Here is a 20,312-nt window from a genome sequence, read left to right as displayed (position 1 = left end):
ATCTGTATTGGGTTACAAAAATTATGAGGAAATACAGATCAATATACATGTATATGTATCGTGTTATATAATTTATGAGAAATACATGTGTACTTGTACTGTGTTACGTGGATTACATTAAGTACTTGAAAAAGTATTATTCTTAGACTTGGCAGTTTCTGACATGACACGAAAATAATGAGTTTAGGGTTAACACGATAACTAATTGGGTCATTATCGGGTGACCCGTTAATAACGGGTATACACGTGGATAACTTGTTTCGACCTGTTAAGAAAACAATTATTTTGATAATTTTAAAGTTTAATTACTAAAAAATTTATTATAAAATACAATAGCCATATTAATATATACAATATATTCTATATTAAATATATAGTTTTGTATTATTATTCTATATAAGTTAAAAAAAAGTTTTAGTCATTATTTATTTTTATTATGAAAGTTCCTTATTATCATTACTAGGATAAATTTTACTTAACATGTTGTTGTCCAAAATTAAAATAAACTAGTATAGTATTTGTATAAGCAAGATCTAAGAAGACATACATACAAGTATGAAAAATGTGAAAGAATATATAAACACTTGTGATTTATCATTATTCCTCCACAAGTAGATAATGGTTACACTTACATTATTATTTAGATTTTTAAAATCCTCCAAACCCTCATGAATAATGTTTTTATTTGAGGGAAAAATTAATAAAATTAATAATAATTATTCTAGAAGTGTAAAAAATGTAAAACAAAAAAAAAATATATATATATACAATCACTCATAGTGACAAGTTTTACAACTTTCATGAAAGGGTTAGCTTCGAAATCCAACACTATAATCTATAAACCTTAAATTTATATTTAATCGTCAATTGTCATTTACGCTTTATTCTTCTTACTGAATTTTATTTTTTTATTTTTATTTTTTGAAAACATGATCATTTGGCGGATGTAAGAAGATGAACGGTTCATATCTTTAATTTCACGTTTCGATATTTACGGTTAATTGAAATATAAGTCGATGTCATATAGTTTGTAGAAACTTTATAAGCATTAAGCAATATTTTCACTAACCGTAAAACTCTTAATATAATATCAATGATCCAAACCGTTTATCATCCTGCATCCTCTAATAGATCATGTTTTCAAAAAACAAAATTTGAAAAAACAAGAAAAATGAAGCTTAAATGTAAACAACAATCAACGGTTAAATTTTGATCTATGATTTATATGATTATAGTGCGAATTTCGAAGTTAAGCTCTTCATGAAAGTTGTAAAGCTTGTCATTACGAGCGTTTATATATTTTTTCTATATTTTTTACAATTCTATATTAATTAAAAAACTATTAAAGACTTTACTTCAATAACAGTCGTAAGATAAATGAGAGTAAATCTGTACCGTTGGATTCTATTTCACTTATATTATTGGAACTTTTTTGGAAGAAAAAAACCCCTTCTCTATTCCAATATTTTCCAATTTTACCATTTGATCAATTTAGGTAAGCGAAAAAATACTTAAAAGAAAATTGTGTTTTTATGTTTTGGATGTGACAATATGGTATGTATATATTTGTTTAGTATTATGTTTTTCATTTGATTATTTATTGGTTTAGAATATATTTTCCTTAACGGATAACGGGTCGGGTCATATTACCAGTTAATATTATCGGGTCGATTTCGAATCAGGTCATTTTACCTGTATATTTTAACGGGTGTTATACAACACGACCCGTTAAAATATCAGATATGATACGAAAACGACACGAACACAGAAAACATGACACAAATGTCAGGTCTAGTTGTAGTTATATTTTACGGGAGAGTCCATTGTACTCTTTGATTTGAAATAAAGCAAATTGATCAATGTTTTTATTTAAGGGGGAGAATCGTGCTTCCTCGACTCACGTCGTAAATCATTGTGCCATATTTCAATACAATATAGGCATTGGGTTTGGAGGAGGTAACAGTAGCGCGTCTTGCGTGTCTTCAAAAAACAATTGGGTTAAATTTACGAACCATGACATGGTGTGTGAAATCTCATTCCCAAAATTTCAATATTCTTTACATATCTTGTAGTTTAACTCGTATTTTGCGATTACGTTATCTTTAATAGTTAATTTTAATTCTGTTGATTTTATGAATATTAATTGATTGGTTATCGAGTTTGAAGTTTCATAATCATTCTTTAGCATTCGTCGACCTTTCGAAGTTACAACTAGTGTTTTCAAATAGATCTCAAAACCACGAATGCATAAGCGAAAGTCGTATGCGAGTTCAGATTATAACGATATAGTTACGGACGTATGAAGTTGTGTTACTAAACTATAGATTTTAGAAATTATTTAAACTTTCACTTTGAGGGAAAACGCCCAATGAGGTGTGTGCTTTTGTGTCTACCCATCAAAAAAGGAGGGGGAAGAACCTTCTCTTTCCGTCTACCCATTCCCACGCAGAAAACCGATTTTGACCCGATTCTAATTCCTGCCAATTTCTGCCATTTTTTAGGCAAAATTTACCCATCCAACACCCGCAAACTAGTCCATAATCTTCCCTCTATCATTTTCACCTAAAGTCAAAGGAAATTTGGGTGTAGTTTGGTGAAATGCCCACCATGGGTGCCCTGCGGGAAACCTTGCCAAGATTCACCATTTGTGAAACGATTTCATTCAATTACCACCACCATTAGACTCTCCTTGAACCCAAGAACAAAGCCCAAACAACCTTGGAGACGTCGAAGCAAGTATGGAGTTCAAATCAAAGCACACCTAATTCTAGGGTTCCGACGGTTCGTGGGCGATTTCAGGCGTTTCCTAAACTAAATTGAGATCTACATGCCTATAAAATTTGGAAATTTTTGGAATTAGTTGAATATTTCAACGAGTCAACCGTGTGCAGCGGCGCGTGGGACGAAGTAACCCCTGACCTTCCTAAACTAAATTTGATACCCCAATTCCATATGTGAAGTCTGTTTGACTAAATCTCGTTGTATGGCTATAGATTTAATGGAGACCGCCACTTAGACATTATATGAATCGTTGATCAGACCGTTGGATCGTCACCAAAATTTAATATGTTATAGTACGTAATATTTGAGGATAATAGGAACTTATGGCTCGGGAATCCGACGTACGGATCTTCCCGAATTAGATTTATAAGTTCATAAAATAAAACGTTGACCGCCACTTGAATTCGTGATTGGCGGAGATCCGACCAATGGATCGTAATTAAATTTTAGTATGTTGGTCTAGAAGCATAATGTGGACCCTAGGAAATTGTGTAGCTGAAATACGATGTGTGGATCTTTCAAATTAAATTACTTGGGTGTGGACCCCACCATTGACTGAGAGTTGACTTTTGTTCAATAAGTCTTGAACCATTTAAATTACTAAAATTAGTATTACTAGAGACTCAGTGAGGCTTTGCAGACTTATCTTGGTGAGTGCCTTTAATATATGTGATATGGTTATTACCCTGTTTTCTTGTAGTAGTATCCTTTGTGGATATGACTTGGTTTTATAAATGTGTTTTCTGTTAAAATGTGATTTTATAATTGACCATCGATTTATTTTTATTAAATATGATTTGACTCATGAATTGGAAATATTTTTGAAAACGTGATTTGAAGTGCATATTGAAATGTTTATGAATTGTGTTATAAATATATATTTGAAATGTTGAGAAATGTGAGGGCTAGTAGGGGACCGTTACCCTAATGTCACGGGGTTAGGTGACACCGAGTCTGCACCATGTAGCAGTGGTACATGGATGGTCCTGCTTGATTAATCCACGATGGGAGACCATATTATTTATGGATCGCGCTTGGTTAATCCGCGATGGGCGATCCTTATGGCCATGTATACTTAGGAGTGATCATGCTTGGTTAATCTACGATGGGTGATCACTGCCTAACAGTTTAGTAGGTGTGACTCTGGTTAGTTAATCCACGATGGGGGTCACTACCTACTTGGTTATCTTGACCCTGCTTGGTTAATCCGCGATGGACGATCTTTATGGCCATACATACTTAGGGATGATCATGCTTGGTTAATCCACGATGGGTGATCACTGCCTAACATATTCATAGGAGTGACTCTGCTCAGTTAATCCACGATAAGGGGTCATTACCTACATGGTTACTCAAGGGTGGCTCTGATTGGTTAATCCGTTATGGGGGCCACTTCCTGTTTGGTTACTTATGTAGGTTTCGGCTTAACTACGTCCCTATAGCCCTAGTTTTTAATACACATATGAACGATGGTTTTTGGGAATCTTATGGTTTGAATTAGAAAAAAACGTTAGATATCTAGGTGACTCCTTCAGAGTTTTTAGCGACTTGATTATGATTTCATAAAGCATGATTATATACTTAATGTTTATAGATTGTGATCAATGGTATGTTTTTATTGAATATCACATACTTGTATTATTGTCACTCACCCGAGCCTTGCAGCTTATCTGAGTGCCTGATTTGCCCAGTGTACCATTCCCATAATATAGGCATTGATTTTACATGTGACAGGTCTGGGTAGATTACAAGAAACCGCTTGATATTTTGGTTCTGTTGAGTGGTCTGGAACCCCATGTTGTTGGATTCCGCTGAGTGGTCTGGAATCCTTGCTCTTGTTCATTTCTATAAGGTTATCTTCGAATCCTAGATTCGAGTGAATGAGAATTACCCACAATAGATCTCGTGAATAAAAATTAGAATTACGATGTTATTATTCATAATCCAAGTAGGGAATTATATAAAGTTCCTTGGTTAAATTCGTGAAATGATATGTTATCGCATTGTTTGATTAACGTAATTAAATGCTAAGATCATGCATCTTTCATTCATGAATTGATTAATTGACGGGATTGTGGAAAGACACTGGATATGAGTGTTGTTATTATGATTATTTTAGTTGATCAATGTTTCTAGAATAATATTGTGCATTGTTAATTCTTTAATATGTTACACGCTATGAATTGTGATTTTATGTGGGAAACATGATGATTTATGTGATGGATGAAGTGTAAATGTTAATCGTCATGTGGGATTGTTATGTTGGATATCATTGTTATTGTTATGATTAGACTTGTTGATAAATATGGCTAGAGAATATGTTTGTGCTTAGTCGTTTGTTCTTTGAAATATTGCATGATATGCATTGTGGTATATTGTTGGGACATAACGATTTATGTGATGAATATTTGAGTGTAGTGAAATAATGAACTACAAATGGCTTGATCCCTATTTAGGGTTCGTAGGCAGTCTAACAAGGATGTTAGATGCAGTCATAAAGTCTACAAAGAATTATTGCACAGTTGGATTTTAAGTTGTGTTTTGCCATTTCTCGGAGGCGGGGTATGTTAGAGATACGAGTATTTGTGACGTCACGTGTCGATCTGGAACGTATATTGGGATCGGGGCGTGACATGGTGGTTGGCAATAATGTTAGGAAGTCCATAGATACAACATGGGTCTTAGAAAGAGTTACTTTTTTTTTTATGTTTAATAGCTTGATGACCCTAGAAACGACTCAGCCGGAGATAAGGCAAATCTTCTTTCATAGATGATGCTTGCAATGCGGTGCTTCCACCAAGATAATTACAATTGAATCCAAATGGTTTCTCAATTTGGGTGAATTTTTATAAACAAAATTACTGATGACACGCCTCAACCCAGATATTCAAATGACACTTGGATGGCACGTGTTGGCCGACACCCAAGGGTGACGAAAGCCATGAATATGTGAAACTATGGGGATATAATGATGCAACCAGTAACATTCACAAGGCAGATGAAACACATAACAAAATAGAAGTAACTGTAATCCCATTTAAACACAAAAGAAATAGAGCATTCAACGCTCACAAATCTGAATAAAGATGTGTAAATATGTTCAGAGCATACCATTACACGGAAGTGCTAGAGAAAGTTAGACATCAAGTAACAAATGATCATAAAAGGAAGCCATACTCAAGAGGAGAGATGCAAGTCACTAGTAGGGAAACGCCTCGATGCTCGGGTCGTACGCCTTGTCGCTATACCCTGAGGGGGTGCAAAACAGCCACATGGTGGTGGCCCTAAAGGCCACTCGTGGGGGAATCCGAGGTCCTTTCTAAAATCACATATTTTTATAAAATATTAGCCTAGCATGGATTTCATATTTCATGATTTGAGCATGTTTTATAATATGTTTTATGGAGAATTTATGATTTCTTTAAATTGCTTTTACAAAATATTTATAATTTATCGAATTTACATTTTACTAAAGATTATGAATTATTGGAATAATGTACATGAATTTCTACGGATTTTGAATATGATTTATTTTACGGGTTTATGAATATGAGATTCCATGGATTTACGGATATGACTTACGGATTTATGAGACGAGGTTTGAGCTTTTGAGCTCCGGTGATTTGATATGAGATTTTTAAGGTATGTTTTCGGTACTTATCTAGTGGGTCATCATACATCACATCCACACAACATGGGTATTAGATGTCTATGGCCATAGGACACAGTTGAGGAGTAGTGAGATATTTATATTATACCCCTAGCTTCACTGCCGAAAGCAGTGTATGACAGCTTTACTAGCCACGGCTAGTGTCGGTGTGTGATGTATATATTTTCTTCTAAGGCATAACCTGGAGTCGTGCAGCTTCACCTTCGGGTGATGGGGCCTACCATGTTTCTTCACTGGACCTAGTGTCGTACAGCTTCACCTTCGGGTGATGGACATGTACTGCCTTTGGGCAACTATGATACCCTAGAGAGTACAGTATTGATGAGATTCATGGATTCGCCTGGATTTGCCTTTGGGCGATGATTGCATCGTTATTGAGTATGGTTTTACTCATACTTGTTTTACGAATGATTTCATGACATGCTAGGTTTTCTGAAAAACCTATTATGTAGTATTATATATGTTTTAAAAAAAAAGGGTTAGTATGTTCAGAAATAAATTGGTTTTTGTATTATTAGTATTAATATAAATTATGGTCCATTCACCTTTTTTGTTTTGCGTCCCTTCAGGACATAGTGACGAGGAGTACGACCCGAGCATCCCTACCAGTGACTTGCATCCTTGCTCTTGAGTATGGCTTCCTTTTATGATCATTTGTTACTTGATGTCTTACTTTCTCTAGCACTTCCGTGTAGTGGTATGCTCTGAACATATTTACACATCTTTATTCAGATTTGTGAAAGTTGAATGCTCTATTTCTTTTGTATTTGAATGGGATTACAGTTACTTATGTTTTGTTATGTGTTGCATTTGCTTTGTGAATGTTACTGCTTGCATAGTTTTTGAATTGCTTATTCCGTTATATCCCACAGTTTCACACACTCATGGCCTTTGTCAACCTTGGATGCCGACCAGCACATGTCATCCATGTGTCATTTGAATATCTAGATTGGGGCATGTCTGTCACATCCCGGCCCAGGGCGGATCACTTCCCGGGCCCGCTCCACCACCGTAGCACGATATTGTCCGCTTTGGGCCCCGACCACGCCCTCACGGTTTTGTTTCTGGGAACTCACGAGCAACTTCCCAGTGGGTCACCCATCCTGGGAGTGCTCTAGCCCCCTTCTCGCTTAACTTCGGAGTTCCGATGGAACCCGAAGCCAGTGAGCTCCCAAAAGGCCTCGTGCTAGGTAGGGATGAGAATACACATTTAAGGATCGCTCCCCTGGGCGATGTGGGATGTTACAATGTCAATCGAGGAAAGATTTAAAAAAATAAATGGCTTAGATTATTGAAAAAAAACAATATGAGGTGTTTCCTGTAAAGGTGTCCCTCAAATAAAATTATTTGAGAAAAATAAAATTATTTGATGGATCTCATAATTAAAGGAGATTATTTGAGACTTTGTAAAAGAAAAGGTTGATAACATGAGTGTTGACATCGGAATTGCGATGGTCAATAAAATTTGAGCTCACTGCTCCAAATCATGGATCATATAAGACACTCAGTATTACGATCTGGTGATATTTTTATTCATTTGAAAGTGAGAGGTCTTAGGTTCGAATATCGTAGATGACGAATTCGATACCAAATTAGGCTGCCCATTGTGTGGTTTAGCCAAACTCTCCCTCTCCTTAATGTAAAAATATCGATGTTCTTGAAGAAAGAAAAAATCATGGATCCTACACAACACATGTGGCACCTGACTCATCAAGCAAAGTGGGCTATTAGAAGTAACACTTGCCAATATTTGAGAGCTCCGTAAACAAAGCACATCAAGTCTAAGAAGAGGGCATATCAACCTTGCTCCAAAATTTTCAATCATGGGTTAATTCCTTAAACCAAATATTTCGATTTAATAAAAAACTAAATTAAATCAATTAGCTTGAATTAAACTAAATAAAAACTCACTCCCACAAATTATGGATTCAGATTGAGGATACAAATACTCAATCACTTACCTATAAATACTAGACTCATTCTTAAAAATGTAAGCTACAGAAAAAGAAGCAAGTTCAAGTCTTTGGAGAAACCCAAAAGGCTATCTAGCAAAAACTAATACAAAACACTAGAACACTCATATTCTCCATTTCGTGAAGAACCAATAAGTACAACAAATACACGTGTCAATTCATTCACCACCAAAGTAGCAAACTAACCACCACGTTAGTGTTGCATGCTTGTATATAGCCCATGAAGTGTTGCACGCCAAGTGCCATATTTTATACATATATATATACACATAACAAATACATGGTCCCATTTTATTCAGAATCAAGTCCCGATAGCCCTTAAAGAAACCTCAAGCCTATAAAGTCATCGATATAAATAGTATTTGGGACATGTATGCATGGAAGTAACTAATTGGAAAATTTAGTCCAGACTAGTGTGGGGACTCCATTTAGTATTGAAATAAATTGAACACGGAATCTGTTTGAATTCTAATCCCTTACCTTACTCCTTGGTGTAATCCAAACCTTCATACTTTCCATTCAAACCTTCACATTTCACACAATAATAATGCGAAGAAAGTCCAATACGAAATTTGTCATATTTGAGTGATACACGCGGATGCTCTACAAACAATTTGAAATTCAAGTAAGTTCGAAAGTAAAGCACTCAAAATCAAATCACAATAGTATCTAGAATATGTATTGAGTCTTTTAAAAGTAGATCTTCTAGAAATTGAGCGACTGCCATAAGAAACAATTTGTCAAACCTCGAGAATAACTCCTTACTCTCTAGAATTATGCTACTTGCTTGTTATCTTGTGCGTATGCTTTAGTGCATGTATAGTTTTTCATTAATGAGTAGGGAGATTTCAACTTAGATAGGGGACATGGTTATTCTATCGGGGGGTTAGCTCATTTTAATCATTATGAACGGGGAAAAGTAGTTTTCTTTGTAATTACTGACTATTCTTGGGGTCTTGGTTCTTTCTAATAGTATTGTGCTGATTTAGAGAGTAAGACTACTATTGTAATCCAATGACCAAGTCTTATGCGTAGTTCGACTCACCAAATTCATTACCATTCTTTTATAAAAAAGAATAAAAAAAGATTGTTTTCTTCCATTAAAAACAAAGTACAACAAAACTGGAAAAGAGAATTTATTAGTCAATCACGTGTATTAGAAATGGACAATAGAGTGGTAGGACTGGACAAGACTCATATACGTATTATTGTAACACGTTCTGATGAAAACCGGCTCTTCTCTTGAGCCTATTTTGTTTGATTGATGTTGCCGCTCAGAACTGGTCGGTGGGTATGTCTTTCTCTTATTAACTACATTTCAAAAGATGAAGAATTGGTATAGAGGAAGAGAAGGAATTGGTAGAGAGAAACAAGAGAGATTGTATTGATTGATTAGAGAAAATGTATACAACCTAACTGAAGGAAATGATGATAGCTATACAATAATACTCTTCTAACTATATTAACAAACCCAACCACTAGAATAATACCATGTGGCAATTCTATTATATTGGTTATTATCTCTGGACAAAACTCATAGATAAAAAATCGTTTAGATCCAGACCGGGCTCTCGAAAGCTCATGTGACCATAGGCTCTGCTTCCCCTCGATTTCCCGAGGTTTTCCCCGTTGTTTCAGATTTGAGAAAGGTTCGAAGAGGACCCGCACGCCAAACGAATCCTCTGTAAAAGATGAGGGGGTTGATGGTCCAGATGGTCCGGAATGAGTAACGACTTCATTCCCTGAAACATTTAGAAGTCAGAGAAAGTGAGCCAGCCTTCTAGAAATGGTGGATTCATAGTATAATGTCCTTCTTTTGACGTAGGTTAAGGTTCCTATATATTTTCCCAGTAGTCCGCTTTCCCCTTTTTGAACATAAATTCAGCATAATCACATACAAGTATATGCAATAGCTAGGTACGTTGGTCAATGCAACGTCCTCGACTCCTGTGTTACAGTCTAATTCAAATCATCCTCCTCATATATTAATATTGTATAAAATATATAACTTGTTAATGGGCATGGTGGTCAATCAACAGCTTGCTCACCATAGTCAACACTACTCAAGTATTTTTTTTTCTTGATTCAATAAAACTCTCATTAGTACGGTTGAGATTTCTTAAAGAATAAATATAAAATCGAGAAATGTTAAGGACATTCTATTAAAGTGAGAATCTTTATGGATTCTTTGTATCTTATGTTTTTAACACAATATTTTATAAGGAAAACTAATGAAAATGACTTGAAAACTTTGAGTTTTAACGATAAAAAAAAATAAAGGGTAAAGTGAATAATACCAGGATTAACTTTTTAATATAAAAATGTGACTTTTCATTAAAGTGAAAATATCGGAAACTTTTCGTTAAAGTTATCTATTTTATAATGCTAGCATGAGAATTATGTTAAAAACATCAAGGGACGAAGAGTCCACTCTTTAAAAAATAAGAATCTTCTTAGCATTTCTTTATAAAATATCCACTTGTCAAAAACAAAAAATCATCACATTCACAAGTGGCATCACATAACAAGTGGCACATGGGAATGCTATGTAAACAATTTAAAGTCCATGCAATTATGAAAACTAAACACCCAAATCAAAGTAGGAGAGAGAATAGACCGAGTTTTCCACTTTTCCCAACTCAAAATAGTTCAAAGTAGTAAAATTACAAGGAAAGTACTGAGGAGACTCTCCTAGATTTTATGTCACCTTATAGTTTATGATCAATTCTTATGCCAACATTATAAAATATTATGTCAAAAACATCAGATAGTAGAGTCTCTGGAGAATCACATTTTGAAAGAGTCACCACCAACAAAGGAGATGTCAAATATACTAAATAGGACAAAAAGTTATTAAGGTGTTCTCCAATGGAAATGCCATATATGATGTGACAGCTGAGTCATTCGACTTTTTACTTTCTAGCTGTCTTTTTTAACAGAAAACAAAGGAGTAAAAAATATTTAATTTAACAATAGAATAAAAACTAAAATCAATTTTAACTATTTTTTAATAGTTAATGTAACTATTTTTTTATTTTTTATTTTGCCTAACGGCTCAATATAATAACAAAATAAATATTTAACTTATTCATTGGAAAAGAAAATATTTAACTTTGTATTCAATTTGCCACATTAGTCATCAAATAAAATTTTGACATATTATATTTGATATCTCCTTTAGAAATGCTCTTAGTATTTTTCAAATTACTAAGAGAGATTTTAAAATGAATTTTCATAGATTATCTGCCACTTAACAATATAAAGTCAATTTCTATACCAATAGTATAAAATATTGTATAAAAATATGAGGTGATTTTTTGAGAATCTTTTTCTCAATTGCTAAAGTGAAAGAAATGAGAATCAAAGCAATTTGTCAAAACTCATAGTAACAAGTTCACAAGTTCCCAAGTTCCCATAGAATATTTACCAACCAGATATTTGGATTCTTTCCGGTAAACTACTCTGAAAACCAGGCCCACATGTAGCAGTTGACCCACGAAACCTCACAAAGTCCCCTTTACACATTCAAAGCCACATTAAAGTTTATAAAGCTCCGGCAGTTTGATGCAAACATAAACCTCAATGACATATTTCGTACAATATATTATATATATATACATATATATTATATAATTATTTTTTTTGTAAAGAATACAATAATAGTATAACAAAACCAACAAAGCAATCAAATGGAAAAAGAATGAGAGAACCAAAAACAGGCGGAGAATTAATTGCCAACGTTTGACTGCTTCTCCTGCATTCCACCATTTTCTTTCAATGGTGCATGAACAACAACTAGAAGGGGGAGATATTATCATTCCATTAATAACTAATTAGCAGCCAAGTCAAAGCACTGACGCTGACCCTTTTGATACCTCTTCACACACATCCAAACGCAAACTTCCAAGCCTTCTTGTCATTCACTATTTCCCCAGTCAATATGGCCAAGAAATCAACATTTCAAGTCTTTTTAAAATCGATTTCAATACTTCATTTCTTATTATTTTCCTTGTATCTTCTCTGTGTTTCCATTCCTTAATATATTTCAACCATTCGAACCGTATGTAGCGTCACAAATCTCTCTCTTGGGTGTATCTTTGTTAATTTGCTCTGTTTCTTTGCAGTGGGGAGAAAGGAAGAATATGGAGGAGAAGAGAGGTTTTAGAGAACTTGTGATGGAGATTAAAGCATTGGTTATTGAGGTGAGTTCTTTGGCTCAAAACTCAGAAACCCAAAGAGAAGTAGTGACTGAATTTGTAATCTTGGTTGGGAAATTAGCTCCAATTCTTGATGGAATAATGGAGAATACCAAGTTTTTTAATCACCAACCAGTGAGAAAAGCTGTTGAGTCTCTTGGGTCAGAGCTCAAGAGAGCCAAGGCTTTGCTGAAAACCCAAGAGACAAAATCATTTGTTAGACAAGTTGAGGATGTAGTTCATGCTCTTGGGAGAACATTAGGGTTAGTCCTCTTGGCAAGTCTAGAAGTGTCCACAGATTTGAAGGACAAGATTGGGGGCTTACACAAGGATTTGATAAGTACGCGGTTCGATGTGAGTTCGTTTGCGAGCACTAGTTATGGTTCTGGTCTTGTTAGTGAGTTGGAAATGGAAGTGGAAGTGGAAGAGGAAATACAGGAGGAGAAAAGGGTTTCTTTCGGTATTGATGATGTTTCTTTGCAAATTAAGTATGGTGATGATGAACAGCTTAAATTTGCACTTTTGGAATTGAATGATTTGATTGAAGACAAAAGGGTTGGAGATGAATGGATTACTAATGAAGGTGTTATTCCGATTCTGTTGAATCGGTTGAGTTCGAGTAATTCAGATAATCGGCTATGTATTATTCGATTGTTAAGAAGCCTTGCTTCAGATAATGCTGATAATAAGGTAATTTTCTTCTTTTTGTGTTCATATCAATCTTGATTTTAAATTTATGATTCCCATGTGAATTTGTTATCTCACTTTATAAAGTAGTGTGCAGGAGAAAATGGCGGATGTTGGTTTTTTATCTGCGATCGTGAAATCATTGGTACGAGATGAAGCAGAAAGGAAAGAAGCTGTGGGGTTGTTGCTGTATCTCTCGGATCTTCAGTCAGTCAGGCGCCGGCTTGGGCGGATTCAAGGGTGTATAGTTATGTTGGTTGCCTTGTTAAATGGGGATGATCATGTCGCTTCACATAACGCAGGGCAGTTGTTGAATGCATTATCTAGCAATACTCAGAATGCGCTTCATATGGCAGAGGCCGGTTACTTTACGCCTCTAGTGCAGTACCTACAAGAAGGTGATGCAAAACTTCCTCTCACTTTTACAGCTCCTTTGTTTTGGCGATTATCTAACCACAGGGCAGTAGAGTCTAAAACTGTAGCCCTGAAAAACTGATCATTTGTGTAATTTGCTTGAATCTGTGGTTTATAGCTGAGGGAAATTAGTTTTTTTGTTTTGTTTTTCGTATGCTTAATTTCAATCAGGGTATTAGCCAAACGATAATCACAGTTCACTTCTAATTTGGATTTGACCTTATGTTTATGGTCTTAACGTTCAAGCTGAACCGGCAAATTTAGTAGGATACAGTTTCCTTGTAATACATCTTACAGTGATACAGCTGAGGCATTCAGCACATAAGTGTGTCTTTGTATAGATCAACTTTGTTTTGTCAATGAACATTACAGAGATCATGGTCTTTTAACCTCCATTTTCTTGTTGGTAAGGTTTAATCTCCATCATCCTGCAAATTCCGGGGCACTTAACAAACTATCCATATCATGTCTTTGCAGGTTCGGACATGAGTAAGATCCTGATGGCAACAGCACTCTCAAGGATGGAGCTCACAGATCAAAGTAGAGCTTCCCTCGGGGAAAATGGTGCGATTGAACCTCTTGTCAGAATATTTAGTGTAGGCAAGCTCGAAGCCAAATTATCTGCTTTAAGTGCCTTGCAAAATCTGTCAAACCTGACAGAAAATATCCAGCGGTTGATCAGTTCAGGCATCGTAGGATCCCTGCTTCAGCTCCTTTTTTCTGTGACATCAGTACTGATGACTCTTCGGGAGCCTGCATCAGCAATTCTTGCAAGGATTGCTCAATCGGAATCTATTCTTGTGAACTCAGATGTGGCTCAGCAGATGCTCTCACTTTTAAATCTCACCAGTCCGGTAATTCAAAATCACCTATTACAAGCACTTAATAGCATTGCCTCTCATTCCAGAGCAGAAAAAGTTAGAAGAAGGATGAAAGAAAATGGCGCCGTTCAGCTTCTCCTACCCTTCCTGATGGAAACTAACATTCAAATCAGGAGCAGTGCCTTGAATTTGTTTTACACTCTTTCAAAAGATTTAACGGAAGAGTTGACAGACCAACTAGGAGAAACCTATATCAGAAGAATCATCAATATCATCTCAACATCAACATCTGACAGTGAAAAAGCTGCTGCAGTTGGCATACTTAGCCATCTTCCCATTAGTGACAAGAAAGTGACGGATTTATTAAAGAGAGAGAATTTGGTACCGATAATGGTGTCCATAATGAATCCAAGATCCGAAATTGCAACAGAGGAGACATGCTGGTTAGCAGAAAGCATTACAGGTCTATTAATTCGGTTCACAAGTCCTTCTGATAAGAAACTACAACTGTATTCAGCAGAACAAGGTGTAATTCCTTTGCTTGTAAAGCTACTCTCGAGTGGATCACCTGTTGCCAAATGCAGGGCTGCAACGTCACTAGCTCAATTTTCGCAGAATTCATCATCTCTAATGAAGTCGAGGAAATCAAGGTGGTTGTGCGTTCCTCCTTCTCAAGATGCTGTTTGTGAAGTTCATGATGGAAAATGCTTTGTGAAAAGCACATTTTGTTTGGTCAAGACAGGTGCTATCCCTCCTATAATCCAAATATTGGAAGGTAAGGAGAGGGAAGCAGATGAAGCCGCACTGAGCGTCCTTGCAACCCTCTTGCACGACGACATTTGGGAAAACGGAAGCAATTACATAGCCAAAAAGTCAGGAATTCCGCCCATCATAAAAGTCCTCGAATCCGGGAGCATCAAGGCTCGAGAGAAAGCACTATGGATATTGGAGAAGATATTGGGAGTTGAGGAACACCGAGTGACATACGGGGAGTCTGCTCAGGTAGTGCTGATTGATCTAGCCCAGCATGGTGACTCCAGATTGAAATCAACCACCGCAAAATTACTGGCGCAACTAGAGCTATTGCAAGCTCAATCTAGTTACTTTTAAGGCAATAGTGCCATGTTGATGTAGGGAATGTTGTGCTTGTGATTTTACTTATACATAGTCATCATACATCAATTTTTCTCAAGTATCTACAGACAATCAGTGGTGACACAAATTTGACCGTTGAATTCGATTCAACAGTCATTGGTCACTCAGTTAAAGACGTTAGATCTATTTTAATGGTCGAATATATGTCAGTGCTAAATGCTTGTAGATACTCAAGAAAAATCGATCAAATACTTTTTAATTGGTATACATCTTCCTGTGGTGCTCATTATGTTGAATTCTGTTTCTATGAGCCATACATACCCAAAATTATAACATGAAATGAATGTCAGAATGCGAGCAGTCATGCCTTCATCTCCTGATGGAAATTCTCTCCCAAGGCCGGTCCTGTGTGTTGGGGCCTATGGATATGTACATATCCAGCCCATTAAGAGATGGGTGTAATGGGTTCTAGTAGAAAATAAAACCCATACCCTTTTGATCCCATCCCTACTTTCTACCAAATCTTACTTTGAAGCCTATCATGCTATCCAAGTAACAAAATGCATTAAACATTCTAAATCCCTTCCTCACAATGTATGAATGCCTTCTAGTTCAATGCTAAACCCATTTTCCCTATCCATATAAAATTATACAGAATAGTATGACTAGTTTATAATACTAGCTAGTTCTATAGACATGGGACAAATATATTATTGTTAATTGATTGCTTTCATGTTTTAGCATGAGTTAAGATATTGGAGTATGCTAAAATGTTGTCGTTATGAGCAAAGGCAAAGCTATAGAGGCACAAGGAGGGGCAACCGCCCTTACTTTTGCCAAAAAAGAAGCCAGAAGCGAGAAGCCGTCCCTCTAGTCGGTCAAAAAACATGCCAGAACTACCGCTTCAACGTTGCCCATGAATCTCTTGTTCGTTGAGATGGTCGTCGACTACGACCAACACCGAAACACGAGTTAGCTCGTTTTTGCCCATTTAACTCTGCTCTCGCTTGTCTTTGACTTGATTGATGATTGACCATTTGAGAACTTCATATGTTAAATATCAAAATTGTAGATTGTTTAGTTTGATAATTTTGAAGTGTAAAAAAATTTGAGCTTCTTTAGTTTTGTCATTTTGAAGTGTTAAAAATTTTGAGCTTTCTTGGTTTGGCAATGGAAGTATAGAAATTTGAGGTTTTTGTTGAAGAAAGTGGTTTGGTGTTTCTGAAGTTTGATAAAACTGTGTGGTATGACTATGACAGGCAGGACATTATTTCCAATTCAATTCCTACGTTTCGAAGAGGTAATATGAATCTATGATCCTATGCTATGCCTTTCTAGAAATTAGTGGCAGTAAAGTTATATTGTTAGCATACTCAGCAGATTTTCGGTTATTTTGTGTGTAGGAAAGACTGATTTTACCTTCTTGATATGCAGCGGTATTTCGAATAAACGAGGCACTTCTAGCTTGATCTCTAGCTTCATATGCTCAAATGTAAACAACAGGTATTGATCTGCATCAATTAAATTTAATGACTACAAATTAAACAAATACAACAACAATCCTTCAATACAACTAAAATCATCCCACAAGAGAGTATAATCCCGCACATCATCACATAAGGATTCCTATTACACCAATTCCAATTTATCAAAACCAAAATTCAATATCAAAGTGCGCAACGAACAAAACTAACAAAATTTTATTACCAAACATATCAAATTTTGCTCTTTTATTTTTTGCCCTCCTCGCAATTCCTACATTTGCCACTAGTTATGAGGCCTAGGGAGAAGCAAGAACATAACACTACTTATCAGATTATTGCCTACCTGCTATATTCTCTTCAAAATATAGTACGGAACATTTTCTGTTGGTAGTAACATGGGGTGATATTTTCTATTACCTTTTCATGTATAAATTTGTGGGGAAACTGTTTCTTTTGCGCTTAGCCAAATCATTGTGAAGAAACAATCTAACGTCAGTTATCACATGTTTAACTAGTTGAATATCAGAGTGCGCAACGAATAAGACTAACAAAATAATAAGAATATTATTAAACAAACTAGAATACCAGCTACAAAATCCTAAGAGACTACATTGTGAATAGATTGTTATTCTACAAGCTACAAAGCACCATATATATAGAGAACTAATATAACCCTAATAAGCAAGAAAACGAAACCCTAATACTAATGGGCTAAGCCTAAATTCAAATAACAAAATAATCCTAAATTCCAACACCCCCGTCAAACTCATGGCGGTACACGTCATGAGTTTGCCAACAAGCAGATGCGAATGCAAGCTTTGTTAGGCGGATAAGACAAGACAAGCTCTGTTAGGCGGACACGACAAGGCAAGCGGGCAAGTAAACGAACAATCCAGACTTCAATCAACAAGGCCCAACCAATGGCCTTCAAACAAATCATAATAGCCCACAATTGGGCAGCAAGCAGCCCACAACCCATTTTTCCTCTCTACCGGTGTGGGCCAAAACCTCAAACAGCAAACAACCAAATATTTTTTTCATTTTTTTTTCACTTCCTTTGCTTCTATTCTTTTCATCGGTTTTCTTTTCTCCTTCCCTTCAATCTTTCTTTCTGGGCAACGGTTTTCTCCGGAACAAACAATACAATTGAGAGTGCAGTGGATTCAACGGAGGTGTGCACACCGCGGGTATAGTGGTGCAAGAGGATCTGGTACGGGTGAGAGCAGCAGGCATACGGGTGTTCAGTGGCGAGAACTGATTGCAGTGATGCAGGACAGAAGCGGTGCAGCAAGGACGGCGACGGATCAGGTGAGTTCCTGATTGCAACGGCAACATGGGTGGATGGTGATGAATTCGTCTGATCACGGTGCCGGTGATCAAATCGTTAGGAAGGGAATCGAAACAAGCACAGCGGTGAACAACAGCAGGTTCAGCGGCGGTGGATGCAAAAGATAGAGAATGCAGCAGTGGGTTCAAGAAGATTTTTTTTTTTTTTTTTTTTTTTTTTTTGGAGAACCTCGGCGGTACGAGGGAATTTTATTGATAAGAAAAAAGAAGTTACACCTAGACAAGGGGGGACATAAACCTAACCCCTCATAGAACAAGAGAAAAGAAATACAAAAGAAAAAGGGGGGGACATGCACCTTACCCCTTTTGAGAAAGGAAATGCCGGAAAAAGAGGGGGGGACATAGACCGTACCCCTCTTGGAAAAGAAAATACAAGGAAAAGACTAGGCGGACATAAGCCCAAACCCCTCTATAAACCTTAAAAGGTAATAAGCTGCAAAACAAACTGCAAAACAAAAGGGAATCCAAAAAGGTTAGGAAAAGAAAGGAGAAGACACATCAAGAAGAGGAGACAAACCTGTAGGTTGGCATGCCCAAGAAATCTGAGTGCAGAGGAGGGAGGATCTCAATTGGGGGAGTGGAATGCCAGACAAGTGAAGATGAAAGAAGCCCTAAATTGGCTAATTTGTCAGCAACAACATTCCCTTCTCGAAAAATATGAGAGCAACGAAAAACCATGTTCTGCAAATGGAGAGTACAATTGTTCCAGCGTGTCTGGAGCGACCAAGGGGGAGAGAAAGATCCAGAAGCAAAACATGATATTACACTCGAAGAGTCGCTTTCAAGCCATAAATTTTGCCAGCCCCGCGCGTGAGCCAATTCGACAGCATGGAGCTCCGCATAGAAAGAAGTACGATGGCCCAAGCTTAGGGAGAAACCACCAAGAAAATAACCCGCAGAATCTCGAAAAACCCCGCCACATGCCGCAGGACCCGGATTACCTTTAGCAAGGCCATCAGTATTCACTTTGACCCAAGAAAAAGGAAGGGGGTGCCAAAGAACAGGGACAATAGAAGGAGCTTTACAGGGGTTAGGCGATATTCCAAGAGAGACTAAAAGTTGCCGGTCCAAAATGCCTCGTACATGGCCAGGGGTGAGAGCTTCAACCTGCCTAATCCAGGCCGAGGTGGAGCGGCAGAGACGTGAGAAGGAGGGAGGTTTGCCTTCAAACTTCACTTTATTACGCATCTTCCAAATAGCCATGAGTAAGAAAAACCCTGAAGCTAGCCAGACATTGCGAAGATGTGGAGAAAACCGCTTTGACAGAAAATCAAGCCATAGATCAGAGATGGAGCCCGTAGGTGGAATAATAGTGCCAAATTGGGTAGCTAGCCAACGCCAAGCACATTGTGCAAAGTCACAGCTAGAAAATAAGTGGTCAATGGATTCAGAATTCTTGTGACATAGTTGGCATATTGGAGCCAGCGAGATGCCTCGGCGCTGAAGTTGATCCTCCGTTGGGAGCTTGTTGAATAGAATCTTCCAAACTAAAATAGAGTAACGAGGTGGGATGAAAGGACGCCAGATAATGGAAGCCCAACTCTTGACAGGAAACCGATGACGAACAATTTCATAGCCATCGGAAAACGAAAAACCACCAGAAGTAGAAGCTTCCCAAATTAAAACGTCCTTATCCTCATCAATTGGAAGAGGCATTTCTAAAATCTCTTTAGTTAGGTCTGGGAAGGTAGAAGAAAAAATAGAAGGAATAACCCATTGTCCCATACGAATAATATTTGAGACCTTAGTACGAGAAAGAGAAGGGGCAATCTATGTTGCACCAACGACGTCCACAATAGGCTTATCCAACCATTTATCAACCCAAAGGGAAGTAGTAGAACCAT

General features: G+C 36.8%; 1 protein-coding gene across 1 annotated transcript; it reads left to right on the top strand.

Moving 5' to 3' along the window:
• Positions 1-12,271: 12,271 nt before the first annotated feature.
• LOC103428226 (U-box domain-containing protein 43-like) lies at positions 12,272-15,904 on the top strand. The gene is made up of 3 exons (XM_029105122.2): positions 12,272-13,310; positions 13,405-13,705; positions 14,199-15,904. The coding sequence occupies exons 1-3, from the start codon at positions 12,567-12,569 to the stop codon at positions 15,650-15,652; spliced, it is 2,499 nt and encodes an 832-aa protein (XP_028960955.1). The 5' UTR covers positions 12,272-12,566; the 3' UTR covers positions 15,653-15,904.
• The last annotated feature ends 4,408 nt before the right edge of the window (positions 15,905-20,312 follow it).

This window comes from Malus domestica, chromosome 07 (genome assembly GCF_042453785.1).
Source record: "Malus domestica chromosome 07, GDT2T_hap1".
NCBI lineage: Eukaryota > Viridiplantae > Streptophyta > Magnoliopsida > Rosales > Rosaceae > Malus > Malus domestica.
Note: the sequence above shows the minus strand (reverse complement) of the source record. Positions and strands in the feature narration are given on the sequence as shown.